This window comes from Alligator mississippiensis, chromosome 5, assembly GCF_030867095.1.
Source record: "Alligator mississippiensis isolate rAllMis1 chromosome 5, rAllMis1, whole genome shotgun sequence".
Taxonomy (NCBI): domain Eukaryota; kingdom Metazoa; phylum Chordata; order Crocodylia; family Alligatoridae; genus Alligator; species Alligator mississippiensis.
In genome coordinates this window covers 186,335,866-186,357,237 of record NC_081828.1, presented here as the reverse complement: position 1 = coordinate 186,357,237, position 21,372 = coordinate 186,335,866, and the positions used below count along the sequence as shown (strand labels likewise).

The 21,372-nt window shown below is 44.6% G+C and overlaps 1 protein-coding gene across 7 annotated transcripts in view; it reads right to left on the bottom strand.

Moving 5' to 3' along the window:
• Positions 1 to 21,372, bottom strand: part of ARMC3 (armadillo repeat containing 3) — a 143,341-nt gene that overhangs the window by 92,637 nt on the left and 29,332 nt on the right. For all 7 annotated transcript variants that reach the window (XR_009462671.1, XM_014608959.3, XM_019497709.2 and 4 more), the window contains one exon: positions 4,195 to 4,312. Coding sequence is in view for 6 of the 7 variants with exons in the window: in XM_014608959.3 (XP_014464445.1) it covers positions 4,195 to 4,312 (118 nt within the window). In the remaining variant the exon portion in view is untranslated. The remainder of the gene's footprint in view (positions 1 to 4,194; positions 4,313 to 21,372) is intronic.

Below are 21,372 nucleotides of genomic sequence, written 5' to 3'. Positions count from 1 at the left end.
GTTAAGAATCTTATTTAAATTACTGAAATTATTTTTGTTCTAACATAACACATTTTAGTTGCATTTGAAATGTCTCTCTGCATTGCATAATCTATATAAAGAGATTATAGATATTATACTACAGATATCAATTTATCTATAATATGTTACCAATTTCTTTACATGGATTACCAAATGCTGAGAAACATTTCAATAAGAAAAAACATTACCTAAAATAAAAGTCTAAACACAAGATTACATAATTAAAATTCTGTGATAGAATTCCAACCCTAACCCATGGCAGTATTGAACATAATGCATCCCATATAAATAAAGCTTGGTAGTTCATGGGTGTGATGTCACAATCAGGGCTTGAGTAGAGTTTTAGAACTGTAGGCCTGGATCTAGGACCCCGACTCAGAGTGTCATGTCATTACATCAGAATCTAAGCTTTTTCAGTAGAAAAAAAGTAAGTTTCCAACCCTTGCAGTTCTGAAGAAAATCTTAAAATATGAACAGAGTGTCAATGCTACAGCAATTTCTTTCTGAGTCTGTCAATAACCTGAAACAAGAGCCTTGCAAACTGCTCAATGAATCTCAATGGCATTTTAACACCAAGGTGTACTTCTCTGGATAAACTATCTTCACACCAAACAAACACAAAGGCAGGTGGAAAGGTCTCATGACACTATTTCTCACTTGCTGGGCAAAGGCTTGTATAATCAAGTACTAAATAAATGTGCAGTAACCAAAGTTACTGAGCAGCAGTGCTGGCGAACATCTTTTTAGTGATGTTACTGTGCAGTAGCCTAATAATACTGCACAGTAGCGTATTAGCACTGTTTGTGCTGTGGTGCACTACTGCACAGTATTATTAGGCTGCCGCGCAGTTAGCATCTCATGTAGACACACCCAGTGAGACTTTACTGTGGAGCTAATTAGGCAGCTCTGAAGTAAATGTCTTATGTGGACACACCCAGTGAGAAGTAAACTGTTCCATGAGCAGGGGTGAAATTACTGACTCCTCTCTGAAAGCAGTTAGGGAGCAGGGAAGGAAGTGGGTGACTTCCTGAGTAGAGTATGTTCTTTGGTGCTGCTAGGGCAGGGTAACTATGCACAAGAGAGACATCTTCATTGCAGTGTTACCATAAGCTACCTATACTCAAGTTACTCCTCTCATATTAACCTGAATTACAGCAGCCATACTATGAAATCACATGGGGGCCATGCTGGTTGTGCACTCACTTGTGTACAGTATTGAGACTTCTAGAGGGTTTCCCATGTTCTTAATGCTGCGCTAAGCTGAACCACTCTATTATTTCTTTCCCACTGAATTTTGGGGAAATGTGTCTGTCCATTCAGGAGTATTGTGGGAAGGAACTGGCCATAAAACAGCCATAATTTTTAATTAAAATCATCACACCATCAGGTTGTGTGCGTCAATGGGACTTGAATAAGGAGCAGTGAAGATAACTTAAGTTAACTTTGCAATGAAGACAATCCCCATCTAGTTAATTGCAATACTGCCATGTAGTTTTCTGTGAGGCTACATTAACCACTACATTAACCACTTAAAGAAAGATTAATTTAGCAGAAACAGCTTACTAACATGTTTGTCTCCTTTTGACATAATGGCAGAACTTGCCATAGAGAGCAAGGGGGAGTTCTCAGCCATCCTGACAATGGCACGAAAAATTCATCCCCCTTCCCCAAATTTAAAGGAATCATTTCCCCTCTCCAAAATTTAACTGTGTTACTTTCTCAATTCCAAAAGCCTCAACTTCTTCTGGAATACTCAAATCCAAATGCAAAAACATCACAATTTAGAACAATGTAAAATAAATCAAATTAAATATAAAACTAATAGGTTAATAAACATAGTGATATCCTTTGTGTAATGGACTGCATGGGGATGCGTGAAGTGATTGGGAAAGAACTTGGGAAAGGAATAAACACATGATTTTGGGGTTCCTGCTATATAATGTGTGTCTAATGTGCCACACAAAAGACATAATGCCTTGATTATATATTTTAAAAACAGAAGCACTGGAGGAATTCAGAATATGACATAGTTGTTTGGTTTCAAAACACACAGAAATCAATTAGATATTTGAGGCTGGATGATCTCATAAATACTTCAGTTATGGAAATACTATTCTTGTGAGAAACATGCAAACAGAATTAAATGTAAAATTCAGAACACAAACAAACAGGGACATAAAAAGCTCAAAATAACAATTTTTCTTTTTAAAATTATTTACCAGTATAATATCCTCTCAAAATGTAACTTGAAAAGCAAAATCTCTCATTGTCCAAGATGCTACATTCTTTTCCTACCAACTACAATATTCTCATTAAGAGAATATCTATAAATTCAGTCCCAGAATTCAAACCACTTAATTTATGCAAGACACCAGGAACAGAATCCTATTTTACTTTTATATGCCCAAATGGCAGTTTTCCAGCCACATAAATGCCACTTTTGACACTTACACACAGTTTGTAATCCTGCTCCACGTGCAGTATGGACTCATAAAAATCCACATAACATACACAGTAGACTTTGCCCTGGCCAGGCAGAGCACAGCTTCATACACACATACCTGACCTTAATTCCTACATTGTGGCCTGGCAAAGATGAGGAGGGCCACCTTATGTTTTAGCCTAATAGCCTACTTTGTACAGGTTAGGGCACTCACCCCAGAAGCAGAATACCCAGATTCTAGGTCCACCTTTCCCAGCAGGAGTTTTAACCAATATGGGCATATGTAGACAAAACAGGGGCCCTAAATTGAAACAATGGGTTTTTAAAAACACCACTTCAATTTAGGGCTGATTAAACCCCCATGTCATGCACACACCCTGCTGACTTACCTGCCTCTCTGGCAGGGAGAGGAGGGCGAGCTACCGGTGGACAGAGCGCTCCCTGGGCTGTGGGGGGGTCTTGTGCTTCCCTCCATGGCAGTGGCGGCCCTCCCCAAGGTGGCACCTGCCCACAGACATCCGGCTTGGGAGGTCCTAGGGGGCACCACAGCCGCAGAGGGAAGTACCGGGCCCCCGCACAGCTGAGGGAGGCAGACAGGCTCCAGAAGGGAATTAAAAAAAAAAAAAAATCAGGGTCACCGCTTTTCTTGGGTGGAGCTTACTTTCCTGGGCAGCTGCCTGCAGGGCTTCCTGTCAGAGACCCTGAGCTACACAGAACCCTGTGCTTCACTCCACGACTGTAGGGGCAGCAAACTAAAACTCCTTAGAGGAGTTTTAGTTTGCTGCACCCCAAGTTATTTAAGGCACATTACACTGCCAAATTTCCTACAGCGGCTGGAATTAATGTGCAATGTGCTGCCAACGCGTGCAAACACCAACACCATTAAAGCAGTGCAAAAGCATTTAGCCCACTTTAAGGTGTCAGGCACACATGCCTCTCATTTTGTCAACACATGGCCCATCTCTCTATCTTCTCAGCTTGGTGGTCTAATCACCAGGCAACAATATAGACATCATCCAACCCCTTCTCTAGCCCCCCCTCTTAATCACCAATGACAGAAATGTAGGTTCAAATCCCCTCTGGGCCTTGTACCTGGGTTTCCCATTTCTTGGGCAAGTGCCCTATAGACTTTTGGGCTAAAACTTAGACAGGCCCTCTTCCTCCTTCTCCTCCAGTGTCTAACACCAGGTAGTCAGAGGGTTTTGATCAGCTACAACTTTATGACTGCCACTCACCTGGTAAACATGTGTATGGAGTGGTATACCCGTCTAACAAGAGTTCAGGCTACTGTACATGCTCAGTAGGCATGCGGACACATACGCCTCCACGCTGCACGTGGAATAAGATCATAAATTGTGCATAAGTGCCAAAAAAAGGCAGTCATGTAGATGAGTCACGGCCAGTTGGGAGCATAAAGTGAAATAGAATTCTGCCTAGAGACACTAAGGAAGAAGACTGAGTAGGGTGGCACCTTGGAAGCAAACTGGTTCTAACATAAAGACCACTTAATTTCTAAGTTGCCACCCTGCCATACCTTCTGCCTGACTTAGACTAACACAGCTAACCATGTCTCTTCATAACTATAAATACAGCATGACAGATATTTTACAAAAAACTTATGGAAGCATTTAGTATCAAACAGGATGGTTAAAGTTAATAAACTAAGAAAAAACTCAAACTAGTTTAAGAAACGTAAGATACAGAAAGAGATTAACAATGAAAAGACAAACCTTTTGATGCAAATTTATATATAGCATCACATGCTTTAGCCAAAACTTCCTCTTCTGGAGAATTAAGCATTAGCACCACTGTTGCTGCTTTTTTGCTTTCAATCAATAAAGGATCAAACTACCAACACAAAAAGCAGAGAAAGAATATTCTGAGTTGGACTGTTCATTGCAGCAGCTCATCATATTAAAAAAAAATAATATCATCTGAATTAGCAGTACACTGTTAAAATAGGTTTTCGATCTGCTCAGCAGAATGAAGTTTCAATGTTGCTAGCAACCTAATATTTTGCTGAAAGGCAGAAGGGAAAACTTACTCTAAAGCAGTTATGTTAATGCAAAATTGTAAACTCAGTTAAACTAGTTACACATATTACCAGGGATCCTGTTTTTTTGCTGTTTAAAAATTGCAATTCTCTGAGAAAAAAAACCCAAATTCTCTGATTAAAACCCCCCAAATCCACATTTTTCCGTGATTAAATTGAAACGTCACTATATATAGGCATCAGATGAACACAATATTTTACTGATATATTTACAATCTTGAAGCTGTCTGGAAGCCTACCAGTGCCTCAATCATTATAATAAAGTAGATTCTAAATCCTTCTACATTTTGGTGATTGATTTTGGTTTTTTTATCATGGAAAATCAGAGCTCCCCCTGCCCCCTTTGCTCACCAGGATACTTTGTGGTGCTGAGCAGCCTTGATATGCCAGTGCCCTACCCTTACCTATGCCATTGCCCCACACTACCAACTCACAGTCCTCTGGCTGTGCTGGTGCCACTCACTCCCAACCCATAGCCCTCTATCCCCCCAGCCCTACTGGTACCCCTTGCTCCTGAGCCACAGGCCCCCCATCCAGTGCCCTTCACTCTTAACCCACAGTCCCCCATCCCCCTAGGTGCCCCTCACTCCCAACCCATAGCCCCATGGCTGTGCCAGTGCCTCTCACTCCTGACCCACAGCTCCCTGCTCTCCAAGCCCTGCTGCTGCCCCTCACTCATGACCCACAGCCCCTTCCCCCCCAACCCTGCCAGAAAGGGCGCCCAGGTACCAGAGCTACAAGACCGGGGCCAGAGCCTGCAGTCTCCTGCCCACCACCTGTGGGAGGTGGTGGCAGCTATGGCCAGAGCACAGCACAGAGCCCAGCTCTCCCCCCGCCCACCCTCCAGGAGGCACAGCCGGAGCACAGCCCATGGTGGGGGAGGATGTGGCCTGCCTGCTGTGGGCTTGGGGCTCCCCACCCTGCTGTCCACCCCCTGGGGGCCTCCACAGCCCAGCAGGTGGGACCCAGTGTGGGAGGGCAGGGAGGTTTAGTGCTGCTGCTGGGAGTTCCACACCAGCCATGCTGCCAGGGCGAGGTGCCCCCTGCCCACCTGGCAGCAGCGACCACAGTGGTACAGAGTTGTGCCCTCTGCTGCTGCTGGGCAGGCAGAAGGCACCTCACCATGGTAGTACTGCCAGTGTGGGGCTCCCAGCAATGGCACCAAGCCTCCTCTTTCCTCTTTGACCTCCCATACCAGGTCCCACCCACTGAGCTGCAGAGCCCCTGGGGGGAGGGCAGCAGGGGGGGAGCCCCAAGACCACGGCGGGCAGCCCATATCTGCCCCCACTCTGGACACAAATCTGGGGGGCACATGCCTCCCCCCATGGCCCCTTCTCTGGGAGTCCACACAGCAGCAGGGAACCAGCCCCCTTGCTGTGCCACTCCTGGCTCCATCCTGCTCCCCCAGCTGGGCCCCATGGCTGCGTATTCCCATCCCAGCTGTGGGTCACATGCACCACCTCAGCAGGGCAGCACCCTAAGCCCCAGCCCTGCCTCATTCCCTCCCTTCCTCCCTATGGGGACCTCAATCTGCACCCCCATAGACTTACCTGGAAGGAGCTGTGGGAGCTGCTCTCCACACTGCCTGGCTGCCATGTGCATGTGTGCACATGCACATACACAAGACGCTCCCCACCTGATAGTCCTCCACCCACTCCCCCCAGATCCAAGCAGTCCCTTGTAGGCCGGAACTTTAAAGGAGAAAATCTGTGTTTTTCCGTGATCAATGGAAAACCCAGATCTCTGCACATTACATATGTAAAGTTTACCTAAAACTGGCAATGGTTTCAAAAGCAGAGATCCTAGGCTGTTGTCAGATCAAAAAATATGAATTCCTTTCTCAGCTCTGAAGACAAATAGTTTGCAATGTGTTTTGTAAACCCCCATTTGGCTCCACTGAAGTCAATGGAAGTTTTGCTGTTGCTTTATGAGGGCAACGATTTTTGAAAACTGGGAAAATCCTAATACTTGCATATCTAGAGTCTGAAAGCAACAAAAACTAAGTGATTCCAGTATGCAAGAGGGTAGAATGTTGTGATAGGAGCTTTTGCAATTCTGATGTTTCAGCAGCAGCCATGGAACAGTCTGTGGGGAGATTTCTCTGAAGAGCAAGCAACCCTCTATAGAGGCAAGTACTCAGACGATGCATGAGGAATAAAATTTGACTCCTGGTGCACATTCTGCTGCATTGTGGTAGTTTAAAAAAAATAGAATGATTCTTCCAACACCACCATCACCTCAGATTACTTACCAGACACCAGTTTTTTACCACCCACAGCCCCTGCCCTCCCAAGCACCAGTTTTTTACCACCCCACTCTAGTTGTAGTATTGCTGGAACATGATCCCTGTTCAGCCAGCTGGAAGTGATACAAGTGCTCATTTCCATTTCTGACCTCTCTCACAGAGACAGAAATATTCCATCAAATCCAGCTATTCTAACCCTGTTAATAGACATTTTGAAACTTGCAGCTTGAGAAAGGGTAATCTTCTAAAAGCTCTTGTGATCTATATTTAGACTCAAGAATTTTTGAAGATTTTTAAAATTTAACCATGAATAAAATTTAATATTTTTGGCTTTAAGATGCTATTTTTGCAACTTCATGAAAACCTGCTTGTATCATCAGTATCATATACTGATGTCATATTCAACAGCTATGTCACTGCATCAAATTAAAGGGTCTAATATTTAGCAATTACAAAAGAACTAAGTCATATAGATTCCCTAATCCTGACTGTATATTCGTTTAAAATATAGCAAAGAAAATATTTTAATATATAAATAATTGTCTATATCTTTTATTGCTGTTACATTATATATGAATACACTGGATATATGTTATACATATTTATATGTTAAATAGTTATATATCTATACTATATAATTACATATCCAAAGTCATTTATGGCTCAGCAACTGCTGCCTCCTGGGTCTGGGGGGAAACCTGGGGTCTCCCTGTGGCTGATTGCTGAGCCCTACATGCTCCCCAGCAGACCTGGAAGTGGACTGGAAGTACTTCCGGTCCACTTCTGGGTTCACCGCCAAGCACGTGGGGGGCCCCTATGCTCCTGTGGGATGCTCCATTCACCCCAGCATTGCAGCATTCACAAGCTGTGCTGGTAACTCGAAGTATGAAGAAAAAACATTTAAAGGTATGTCTATGATTCGAAGAATCAGCATCAAATCTTCAGATTCAGATTTGGCCGAATCAAATCAGAGACAGTAATCTGAATGAACGAATCGAACCACTGTCCCCCCAATTGTGTCAAACCTGAATTGAATAGGGCCCGCTTTGCACACCCCTATTATACATGTAGTTCATTAACCAGATAAAGTAATTAGGACCAATTAGTAATTTCACAGGCTTCTGTAGGGCAGCTCACATAAGTAAAAGTTTGCAGGATCAGGCTTCTAGATTTCCCAACAATGTTAGGAGAGGGTAAATTGGTGAATGCACCTATTTTTGCTTCTTACCTTCAAGGTGTGTCATCAGCAGATTGAAGACATTCCCCAGCATCCAGAATGACTTTGTTTACGCTGTGGTTGGGGCAGGCACAGTATGGACAAAAGGGTACAATACTCCTTCTTAAAGAAGTTATGAGTGTTCACTCTCTCCCCAATCATGTAATGAAAACACAATGTACCACCCAAGTGACTAGGCTATATGCTGGGATGTCTGTAGGCTACACAGAGGTATCAGAGCCATTCCATGGCCTCTAATACAGCCTTACATATGTGATAGCCTTTATTGTTGATTCATACTACCTGTATGGAGAAGAATCACCAGCAAATAATGAGGACCCTTCAACACACCTTTATTTTCTCCTGTCCTAACTTTAACACAAAAATTTCTGTGTCCTAGAAATCAGGATACCTTCCAAAGTAGACCTCTGTGGTGAGTGGGGGATAAAACATTCTACAGAACCAGACAATCCTGCCTAGTCTCACATCTTTCCAATTACTAAGTCAGGAACTTCTGAGGCAGTGGCACATTTCACAGGTTCCCATAATGTCTCACATCTCTACATCTGTGTATTTCAGTCTGTAATGTGTTCAGGTCCTTCAGAATGAAGAACACTGTATACTGTACAGGTATTACTACTACATCCATACTAAGCAGATGTGACAAATTGAGTTGATAACCAAAAACAGATGCACACATACTGACCTCCAAATAGTTTGGAAACTGAGAGGTTTTAGCAAACAGCCCAAAGCAAGGAGCAGCAAGGAGGTTGGCAGAGAATAAGGGAAATTTATTATATTACTCCATGAACTGCAGCCAGTATAGGTCTCTCTCAAGTTGGCTTTGTTGGCCAGCATAAGAGAGGAAGTGGAAAGCCATGGATGTGGACTGATTTTACTGCATTTTGGTTTTGTATTTTTAAATCTGTGAGGGTACAAAGGCTATGTCTACACTCAATATTTTACTGGTTTAGGAATATCAGTAAGCTATACCAGCAAAGCAATCTTGGACTGGACATGCTTTGTGCCACTCAAGGAAAAGCATTCCTGGGAGCAAAACCAGCTACATTAGTAGAAGTGCAATTTTGACAATATAACTCCATCTGCATTAGGGGCTTCTGCTGCTACATAGGCCAGGGATCACAATCATGCTTTTCACTCTCTTGACAAACTCTGCTATGCTGACTGAAGCCTACGGTGTACCTATATCTTATCAATCTGTGGCTGAGGCCCCCTAGTATACTTACATTTGACAGTACAATGGGTTCTGATCCCCAATCCCAGCAATTGTACCATACCATGTGGGCATAGCAGAAGGTAGGATTTTGAGACTGGGGATCAGATCCCAATCATGCCATTACTATTTGCCAGTGTAGAGGGTGCTCAGGACAACAATCCTGGGCTCCTTCTGCACTAGTAAGTTCAAAGCTTGCTATGACTCTAATGGGGGTGAGGGAAAATGGCAAGCAAAATGACATCCTTCAGGGAATCTCTACTATGACAGGTGCAGCCTTGCACTTCAGTAGCGTATCTGAAGAGGGTGGCAAATGGAGCACCAGGGGAGACACCTCAGGGAGCCCACACTGTGGGGTTGCTGTAAGCCTCTCTCTCAACTGCAGTAGCCTGAGCCCACACTGGTACAGCAGCAGCCATAGCAGTAGCAGCTGTCACCCAAATGCAGAGAATGGGGGTAGGTACTGCCCCCAGCACTGGTGGCTGTGTGGTAGAGTTTCTGCCTATCATGTGGGCGATCCTACCTCAAATCCCAATTGGCGTGAGTGAAGTGACAGGGAAAAATTCTTTTTGCAGTGGAAGGGGGTCATCATGTTTTGTCAGGGCTGCTGGAATCTGGAACCAACTTCCAAGGGAAGTGGTGCTTGCTCCTATCCTGGGGATCTTCATTTGACCCCAGCATTCTTTCCTACCATGGCAGGGGGTTGGACTTGATGATCTGCTCAGGTCCCTTCTGACCCTACCAACTATGAAACTCACTATGAAAACTATAGGTTAGATACCACTCCTCACTCCACTCTAGTGGTCAAAATAATCCTCTTCCACTCTAGCCACTAAAGGAACTTGCTATGCCCGCAAGCTGAACATTCCTAGATGTTCTAAAATAGAGGATGCACTGGAAAGCTTCCGTATCAGTGGATTGTTCCATTATGATGATGGAATGAAGGTGGAAAGATAACTGCTATTTCTTTTCTTTTCGTTCCATTAAAATGACCATTTTTATTTTTCTAAAAGCTACTACCAGTGCTTATCAAAACATGTTAAAGGAGCTCTTGGGTTCATTCTGATTCATGCTTATAATGTCTGGACTACTTTAGAATAATTTTTGAGGCACCCTCAGAGAAGTATATAAATTTAAAATAAAAAAGGCCACAAAAATCAACTGATTTAAAACAAGCCAAAGGCATGTATACCCCAGTTATTTGTGTTTTGAAGTTCTACTCATGATCAAAAATATTGTAGAACAGGATATGTATCTTTCCCTGATCACAGCATAACTGCAGTTCCCATTTTTGATCATCAATATTCTATTCTACATCCTCATGGACTATTAGTAAAATTTCCCCTTTGATGACATGTATAGGACAGATCAAGTGCCAGAGTTCTTTGTTCAAAGACAGAGGTAACCTTGAATTAAATATTGGAAGCCCATGGGTCTAATAAACAATGATCTGCCCAATTTGTAGTTTGTATAAAAATTAAATTAAATTTAAGAACACTGTTCAAATAGTCCTGTTCTTTAGACATCTGACAAGTCTCAGGTCTTATCAGACAGTATAGGCCAGTTTGAAGCAGAGTTAAAGTATATAATGATTTTCCTGGATATGTTTCATAAGAAGTGCATGATGTTTATACAGAACCCTGTATTATGGGGCCCTAATAACTTGTGGCCTTTGGACACCACTACCATATGTGTCAAGTAGTAGTAGAAGTAGTAGTAGAAACAGTATATAACCATTAGCCTAAAACTTTACAGGAATTATCAGTTAATCTCTCCCTTAAAACACTAGCCACACTTTTCCATTTAAATTTAACTGTTTCTCAGGGTTGTTGGTTGTAGCCATGTTCATCTAAGGACATAGGCAGGCAAGGTTCTTTGGGTAGATGTGATATCTTTTATTAGACCAATGAAATAGTTGGAAAAAAGTTCTTTGCAAGTTTTTGGGCACAAATACCCTTCTTCAGGCACTGAGAGACTCTGCTGCTGTTATGTGTTCTCCAAGGTAGAAAATAAGCTAAATTAGAACAAGAAGTCTGCGAAAATGCAAACGGGTGGAAGTTTGGAGGACAATGAGTAGATTTAGGAGGGGAGAAGGGGAAGGGAGGGAAATGTGTAAAGGAATGCAAGTGGTCACCTTGAGGCAGGTTATATTTTACATCAGGGCATTTAGTGCACTAGATGAGATATATTACATTTCTGGAGGTGCAGGTATAAGATCCAGGAATGGTGTTGATTCTATTGTGGGGTGTAGTTATTGTGGGACTGGTGGAGATGCGTTGGCAGGTTTCTTGTCCTGGCATGGTCTGGATCCATTTGGAGTGTTTTGGGTCATAGGAAGTTTATGTCTGGTACTGAGGTTAGCGAGGTTCAGTGCTTGTTTAATGGCTAGGATGGGTGGTTCTGGAAAGATCTTTATAAGAATTGGGTCTTCTTCTAGTATGGGTTGCAATTGTTTGAGGATTTTCTGTATAGGTTCTAGAGAAGGATGGTATGTCATAACTAATGGTGTGCGATTAGTAGAGATTTTCTTTTTGTACTGAAGCAATGCTTCATGGGGTATCTGGGTGGCTCTTTCAAAAGTGCAATCTATCTCTCTGGAAGAGTGACCTTATTGGGTGAAAGCCCTTTTGAGATTTATGGGGTGACAATCACACCCCATAAAGAATACCTGTGTATTCTCCTTAGTGCAAATTTGGTGGTATCAGAGAGCTTGGCTGTTAATTACAGCTTTTTGTGTGCTTAGGGTGACTGCTGATTCTGTGTAGATACGTATGTTGGTCCGTGGGGTTCTTGTATATGGTGGTTTGTATTTTACCATTTTGGATATTGATCATGGTATCTAAAACGGAAATGTTGGTGATGGAGTATTCAAGAAATAGTCTAATGGAGGGGTGATGATTCTTGAATTTGTGATGGAAATCAACCAGAGATTGCAAGTTTTCAGTCCAAATGATGAAGACGTCATCTATATATTTCAGGTATAGCATTGGTTTGATGGTGCAGTTCTTGAGGAATTCTTCTTCCAGGTGGTCCATAAAAGGTTGGTGTCACGGCGGGGTCCTCGCCGAGGGCCGTGATCTCCTTGAGGCCCTCTCACCGCGCTACTCCGGCCCGAGGGCACCCTCCATTCTCGCCCACCACGTCTTGATCGAATATGTAATAGGGAGGCTGCCTTGTGTTTCCTCGGGCACGTGAGCTCCTGGACCCCTCGTGGGTCTCCCCATACAATGGGCGCTACCCAAGCGCCCTAGCCTTATGGGCTATGCGTGGCTCCTACCTCCCCTGATACCACGCCCCAAGTCTCGCAGATGTAAAGGACGTTGTTTGGTCTGTCTCTCTACTGTGGCCCACCCTGGGCTCCCTCTCTCATGCCCAGCCTCTTGCTGGGACTCTCGTCTGGCCCACTCTGGGCCTCCCCTGCCGGTGTGGTTCCGCTCCGGGACTCTCTAGCGGGCCTCCGGTCCTATGGGCCAACCGCACGGATACCCTCCCTGACTCTGGCTCCCCGCACTGCTACTCCCTGTCTTCTCAGGAGCAACCGCAGCGCCCTGCCTTAGTCTGAAGGGTATTGCCGCACTAGCCTGCGGCCGGGCTCGCTATGCCCGTGCGCCCACACTGGGCTACTCAATAAAACACGATGGCGTTCCCCCTCTCTGGGGCTCGCCGCGCCCACACGGGGCTACTCAATAACGTACAAGGGCGTTCCCCCTCTCTGGGGGCTCGCTGCGCCCACACTGGGCTACTCAATAATACACAATGGCGTTCCCCCTCTCCGGGGCTCGCCGCGCCCACACTGGGCTACTCAGTAATACCGCCCCTTTCCTGGGGCCGGGGGGCTATGTTCCCCCGCACGCAATCCGGGGTCTCGGTCCCCGTCCGCAACCTACGGGTTGCGCCCGCGACCCACTGGCCGCGCTCCTCGCTGCCAGCTGCTCGCGCAGTGGCGTGCGAGCTGCGCCTTCGGGGTCTATGTTCCCCCACACGCAATCCGGGGTCTAGGTCCCCGTCTGCAACCTACGGGTTGCGCCCGCGACCCACTGGCCGCGCTCCTCGCCGCCAGCTGGTCATACACTGGAGTGCGAGCTGCGCCTTCCCTGGCGCTATGAACAATAATGCGCCCTCCTGGCGCTAGGGCACCCCACACTCTCTGGGGTCCCTGTGATTGAGGCCTCCTCCAACCCCTACAGCCTCGCCCAAGCCTCCGGGTGTAATAATACAAACACAAAGCAAAACCACAAGCCCCTAGGCTGTAACACAAATGCAAGCCACATGGCCATAACTCATCATCATAGCTCAAGCCTCCAGGGCTATCATGAGCTGTACTTGCGACTTAGGCTCCCTCCCATATCTCGGCCAAGAGAACTCCTGCCTCTCCGGCTGCTGGCAGAGAACTGCCAGCCTGGCCTCAGCCCTGAGCTTTATAAGGGCCAGGCCCTGCCCTCTACAGGCAGCTGGCTCTGCTTGGTTGCTCCGGCAACCCACAGCTGCGCTCATTACCTGAGCAAGCCTCAGCTGGGCTCGTCATGTCAGGCCAGGGGGCGCTCACTTGCTCCCTGGAAGTTTCTCCACTCTAGGAGCAGGGGCACCGAGGTGCCCTGCGACAGTTGGCATATTGTGGGGCCATTTTGGTGCCCATAGCTGTGCCCATGATCTGAAGGAAGTGTTGCTTGTTGAAACTGAATCTGTTGTGCATGAGGATGAAGTGTATAAGTTCAGTAATATCTTGAGGTCTGTACTCTGAGTTGTAGTCTTGCTCTTGTAGATAAGTGAAGCAGGCTTGGATGCCATTCTGGTGTGTGATGCTGGTACGTAAGTTGGTAACATCCATGGTGGCTAGGAAGATATTGCTGGGAAGGTAGTCTGTGTTTTTGAGGCTTTGTACAAAGTCTGATGTATCTTGGATAAACCTCAGTCTTTGGATAACAAGAGGTTTTAGGATTAATTCAATGAAACCGGATATTTCTTCAGTTAGGGTTCCATGGTTGGAAATTATAGGTCAGCTGGGGTTCCCTTGTTTGTGGATTTTAGGGAACATGTAAAATATCCCTGGATTGTGTAGTGGAGGGATCAGGGTCTAAAGTTTTTCTTGTAGTTCAGACGGAAATGATATGATGGTGGTTTTGAGTTTTGAGGTGAAAAGAGGAGTTGGATCTTCCTCTAGTTTTTCGTAGTAGTTGTTGTCACAGAGTTGGCTATTGGCTTCTTTTATGTAGTCTTCATGGTTAAAGATAAATATAGCTCCTCCTTTATCTGCTGGTTTGTTACTATCTGGTGGCTGGATCTTAGAGATTCTATGGCCCTTCTCTCTGAGAGGGAAAGGTTGTTATAGTGATGTTTGTTGTTGCATATTTCATTCTTCATTCTTTCTCTGAAGCAGTCAATATTGAGGTTTCCATCCACTGTAAGCTGACCAAGCTGAGGGTTTTTTGATTTTTTTTTTTTTGGTGCTAATATTTTTGTCAATTTTGTCACAGAATGAAGTTGTGTTGCAAGTGGATTCATTTTGGTTGTGGAAATATTCCATCAGATGGAGGTATCAGAAAAAATCTTCTAGTTCTCCACATTATGGTATCTTATTCAGGTATTTTTCTGGACAGAAATTAATGTCTTTGAAGAGGACAGATTTTTCAGCTTTGGTAAGTGTGTGTGGAGAGATTGATAATATTTGAGGGTTGATTGGTTCCTTCCATTTCATCAAGTAGGAGGTTGGAATGTTGTAAAGGATTGGTGTTGTTTCTCTGATGGTTGTTTTGTGGCTGGGAAAGTTGTTCCTGTAGTAATTGGTTCCATTTCTTCTTTTTGTGTTGCATGGATGTTGTTGGTAGTCTTTTGGTATACATTGTATAATATTTGGGAGGATTTCCGGATTTATCTCTTTTAAGTTGTTGTAGCATGTGTTGATTTCCTTCTTGAGTTGATTTCTTTTGGAGTAGGTTATATGAAGGAGATGATTTCTAAGTTGTTTTGAAGTTCTCCTGCATAGTTGTGAAGCATATTTGGAGTTGTCTGGTAGTCAGAGGATTGTATATGTTCAGTCCTCTGGGAGTTATATTGTGTTTCTTGCATAGGCTTAGAAAGTATATGTCGCTGTTGAGGTTAGCTTCTTTTTTCTTCATGTTCTGAAGTTTCCACTTCAAACGGCAAAATTCAGTATCTTCCATGTTGCACGGTTGTTGGTTGAAGCCATGTTGGTCTAAGGACGTAGGCAGGCAAGGTTCTTTGGGTAGATGTTATATCTTTTATTAGACCAACAAAATAGATGGAAAACTATTCTTGTCAAGTTTTCAGGCACAAACACGCTGCTTCAGGCATTGGGAGACTGCTGCTGTTATGTGTTCTCCTGTTTCTTAAAATACTTTTCTGTTAAACATTCAATCCTGCCCAACCTTTATAAACTTTCAAAACATGTCCCTACAGTACAAAGCAGTGCTAGGCAGAGATCAGGCTTTAGCTCCTGAACCAGTAGCAGTTTAGCCATGTCAGTAGCTTATCGATCTCTGCCCAGCCCTGTATTAACAGTCTTGCCCTGTACAGACATCCCATCTGAGAGTGCATCACCTCTAGAGGCAGATTTGAATTTCCACAGATTTCAAGAGGAAGCCCTTCCATGTAACCAGCTTGAGACTGGGACCTGGTTTCAGCACCACTGTTTCTTATTGTGGTTCTTTCAGTAAGCCCAAAATAACTTACTCTAGAGACTTTACTTCTTTGGGAACTATGCAAATAGCAGCTGCTTGCAGCAACAAAGAACAGCTTTTTCAAAACAGGAGAGTTTTTACTAGCTAGGAGAAGTACAGTAACTTCAGACTCCTGGGTCAGAATGGAATAGCAGTGCTTACATACATTCCTGTGCTGACAGCATTGCTTGCCTCTCTGGCCCCAAATATGTAGGTATTGGAGGCCCTAGCAGGCAGCCCTAATGGCCTAGTCAAACAAACCTGCCTGAGGTTCTAACTGGCAGCCCTACCCCAGCTGATAAATAAGCTGGCAACTGTTAGGGCTTCCTGACTGGCTCCTGGGAAAACAGCCTCCCCATTTAAGTTCACCCATAACTAAAGACTGTAGGTCACCCAGTAGCTCTACCCAAAGGTATGCTATGGCAGTGATGCTCAACCTTTTGTCCCCACATGGCAGATGAGTGGTGTAAGGCTCTCATACCATGAACAGGCCCCATGCTTCATCGGCTGGTTCCACAAGCTGGGATCAGGCCCCACACCCTTGTGCTGCCCCTGCCTAGTCACACATGCTGGGATTGGGCCCCAGGGCCCCCAGTTACCTCTATCCAGCCCTGCATGTCAGGATGGGGGCCCACAACACATCTGTCCAGTCCCGCATACTGGGATCAGGGTACTAGGTGCCAACTCTGTCCAGCCCCATGCACTGCAGTCAGGCCCAATGCCAGCCTTCACACTAGGACACAGTCCACAGGGCTCCCCAGGCCTTTGGGAGCACTGTGGGTTCAATGACATGGCACTGGCAGCCAGAACTGACCTGTGTGCCAGGGTTGAGCAGCCCTGATCTATGGTAAGACTCTCCGGATCCTGTGCTATCTAGTTTTCTGGCTTCTGACTTTGCTTGGCTCTGCTTGTGGACTCTGGATTTTGGGAATCCCACTTGGCTTTGGTAATTTGGTCTATTGACTCCTGAACCATGACTCAACCCATCATCTAGATTCTGCCTCTGTATTTCCCCCTTGGATCTGGTCACTTAGGGCATGTGTAGACGACATGGGCATTAATGTAGAACACCTAAACATTTTAACATGGCTTTGTTTTGGCGTGGTACATTTGTGTTTGCATGACATGGAGTTTGTGTTTACACAAATGGCACTTTCAAGCAAGTTAAGCCTTGTGTGTTATTCCCCTCAGATTTCAGTAGGGGGAGTCAAATACCAATTTACCCCCTGTAACCTCTTTGCTAATGTATTACACCAGGAGGAGCATGTAAACCACCAGGCCTTCCCAGTGCCTGCCCCCAGACTCTCACTGGGCAGTCCTGACTCTCACTGGGAGTCTCCCCTGGGTCTGGTCATGGTCAACCCAAAATCCTTGTCACTTGCACCCACCTATGCTGGTCTTGCACCTATCAGTCTGGTCTCTCTCCATCAGTACACGATCCCAAAGACCCCATCCCAATTCCAAAGACAAGCCATGTGAATCCTCCCCTCCTGTTCCTTTCCCTTCCCATCCCACCATGTTACAAATATATGTGTTTTTTTCTTTTATTTACTATATGGCTATAGCTGCTATGATAACTGCTGTGATATCATGAAATGTTCAGGGTTTAGAGTAGCGGGTGGGTGGGCATTTGTTGCTGTCCCATTGATTGGCAATTGCTGTCGATATTGGTGGTGGTGGCAAACTCTTCTCTCTTTTTCTTTTCTTTTTTTGAACTACAGTTCCCAGTATTCCTGAGCTCATAGATCTTAGTACAGTTTCCAGTGGGGGCTCCCATTGGAACCCTCCCATTCCCTGCCCAGGTACACCGTCAATCTGTTTGTGTTGGCTACAAAGGACCAACTCATAGGATCATCATAAAATTCTAAGTTATTGGATGGATGCAAAAGTCAGACCATAAATCTTGGTGCTGATCTCCTCAAACACACACACATTCACGCATACACACACACTCACGGTAGCTAGCTATGACCACTAAGCACTGGTGTCAAGATATACCTATCCCCAAGCACTGGAGTCTGCCGTCAATGGCCAGTCAAGGCTTCTTTCAGTGTGATGTTGCTTCAGAAGGGGGTCGCCGGTTGGTCCTTCTGGCTGGACAGGCAGGGTGCTGGTCAGGTCAAAGAGAGTGCCCTTGGGGGGTCATTCTTCGCTGCCTTTTATCCCTCTCTGGCAGACTTTGGTGACTCCCCAATTCTCCAGCTTACCCAATCCAGGGGTCGTTGACCTCGAAGGACATCCCTCTTGGTAGCTGCTGGATGGCAGCTGTCAGCCCCAGGGATCATGTCCCCAGGTACGCACAGTCTCAGGAGTCCATTGATGATTTTTGAATGATTCACTGCCATGATGAATAGAGCTCTGGAAGTGGTTGATCAGGGGGTATTTCAGCCCCAAGGGTCTGTTTCCAGTGTTGATTAGTTCAAACCGGGGCTCCCGTACCTTTAACAGTGATGTTTCAGGGAGTTCCTGGCTCTGTATTGATTCATTCCTCTCTTTAGTCTGTGGTATGTAGGTGTTAATTGCCGCTCCTTAATTTGCTTATCCAGACTAGCTACTGTGTTACACAATCAACCATGATTCATTCAGGGACCCGCTCCATACAGAGATTCCTGCCCTTGCTAACATTATTACATGGTACAACTTACTATTAAACTAAAAGTACATTTGTAAAAGCATCTACAAGCTCTATTTTCACTACAAGTACACCTTATATAAAAATAATAATAATATAATAAAAGAAAAAGAGAGAGGAAGGAAGAAAAGGTAGAAAAGAGAAAGTATCCCCAAAAGGGGGCAACTACTGCAAAAGGGGCTTCTGCCATATGGAGGAGCTTCACATTTCAGTGGGGGGCAGGCAAAAAGGTTTCTTGCTACATTTCTGCAGTGACACATATGGCTTTCGGAGGTGTATTGTGAATTGCTTTTGGAGGTGTGTTGTGAATTGTTATATACACGTTTTTGGAATGTTTTTGAAAATGTGGGTTGCTGTTTGGCTTGGTCCCCCACCTGCCTAGCCAGGTGTAACAGGGAACCCTAGCCCTGTTACTAAGAGGTAGAGCTGCCCCTTTAAGACTCAAGTCTACAGGAACAACAAACACCAGGAGGGTAGGAGTTAATAGCCCAAAAACCCAAGCCGTGCAGATGACAGGAAGGGGATAGGCCTCTGGGCACATATAAATTCCAGGGCCGAGGCTGGCAGGAGGAGGTCTCCGGCAAGTGGCCAGGGGAAGAGAGCTCCTGCATGGCAGAACTACCCAAGAACGCTGTGGCTGCTGGCCAGATGGTTGCTGTGGCTAATGAGGTTCTAGGAGTCTATAAGGCAAAGCTTTCCAAACTGTGTGCCGCGACACATTAGTGTGTCGGCGGCAGTGTGTAGGTGTGTCGCTCAAAATGCAGAAAATTTTGCGGAAGGGCACCGTGGAGCTCCCTTACTCACGTCTGCTTCCCTTGGCCCCTCCCCCGGAACTTCCTAAAGCAGCTAATGTTAAAGCAGCTAAGCCTTAGCAGCTAAGGCTTAGCTGCTTTAACGTTAGCTGCTTTAGGATCGTGTGGCGTCTTGACATAGGACGCACGTGATTGGCGGTGTCGGAGCGGTACGGCGAGGAGTGTGGAGAATTTGGAATTCTCGTTGGAGACTCCTTTAACGGAGCAATTAACGGAGCAATTAGTTGTGAGTTACACCACCCCCAACTCTCGGCTGTGCTGAGCGGAGGAGTCCCCCGGAGGTCCTGGACTGGGACTGCACCAAGTGGGCCGTCCGCCATCTTGGCCAATCAGAACGGAGCTCAGTGGAGGCCAGAAGCCTCGGAATCAGTGTGCTCCCAATCACCCGGGCGAGCGCAGCTGCAGGCTGTCACCCAGTCAACCCACCTACTGCTGGCTGAAGGTAGGCCACCCTCCCAAATCCAATGTGGCAAACAGCAAGCCACTCACCACGTGGCACTTATAATTTGATTTCTGCCATTTATTTTTATTTTTACTCTGCTGTAATTGTGGATTGACCACCCACCGGCAGTGTACCACCGGAGAGTGCTGGAACTGGACTCTGGACATAGGCATTGCAAATATTTGCAGCAATATAGCCTTGTAGTGAGACATATACATTTACACCATTTTTGTTGGACTTTTGCTTCTCTACTTCATGTGTTTTTGCAGCTGAGCTCCTACCTGGACCTATGTGTCCTAATATGTATTGTAAATACTTTAGTTAATTTTGTTTATTTTTCACATTTTCTCCTGGTCCTGATTCCTATCTTTATCTCACTTTATCACTGTGGGAGTGGAGCGCAGGTGCTGTTATTTTCATAAGAAAAAACAGAGAAAGATAAACTCTAAAAACAGTCCTGTTATTTTCATATTTAGTTAATGCTAAAACCTAAAAATAAATTTGCATAGATTTATTCATTAAATTGCAGTTGAATTACCCATAAAATGGATAAGTTTCTAATTAAGAAAAGAAAAGCTGGTGAAGATGACGTTTGCGATGAACAAAATGTAGCCGCTATAGAGGAAACTACGCAAGAATCAACTGTTGAACAGTCTGTATTAGTACGTAAGAAGTGTAAAGGAAAAATTTCCAAGCCTCGTTTATACAATAAAGATTATATGAAACTGGGGTTCACTTTTCTGGTAATGAAAACAATCCTTGTCCTCAGTGTTTAGTTTGTGGGGATATACTTGCAAATGAAAGTATGGTACCAAATAAATTAAAGCATCATTTTACCTCAAAACACAGTCATTTGTCAGAAAAACCAGTAGAATACTTTATTGAGCTTTCAAAACCTATAAAGAAGCAGTCTGCATCATTCACAAAGAGAATGAAGACATCAGAGAAAGCTCAAAAGGCAAGTTACTTGGTTGCTCAAATAATTGCCAAAAACAAGGACCCACACACTATTGCCGAAACCACCATAAAGGAATCTTGCTGTGCTATTGTTCGAACAATGTTTGGGCCTGAATTTGAGATAGAAGTTAATAAAATCCCTTTGGCAGATAACACGATTGGAAGACGTATTCAAGACATGTCTGATGACATTAAGCAGCAAATGAAGGATATTTTTCAAGATGATAATATGATCTTTACATTGCAATTAGACGAAGCAACAGATGTCAGTGGGTTAGCACAATTATTGGTTTTTATACGTTTCATTCATACTGACAGAATTATTGAGCAATTCTTGTATTGTCTAGAACTTCCAATGAAAACTAGAGGTGAAGATATAGTTAAAACTTTAGATTGCTTCATGAAGGAAAATAATTTGCAATGGTTAAATTGTGTAGGAATATGCACAGATGGCACACCCTCAATGGTTGGTTCAACAAAAGGTTTTATAGCTTTAGCAAAGAAAGAGAATGAAAATATTATAATTACTCATTGCTTTTTACATCACGAAGCACTAGTCGCACAAACCATTGGAAATGAATTAAGAAAAGTTTTGGACAAAGTGGTTCAAATGGTCAATTACATTAAAAGTAGACCTCTT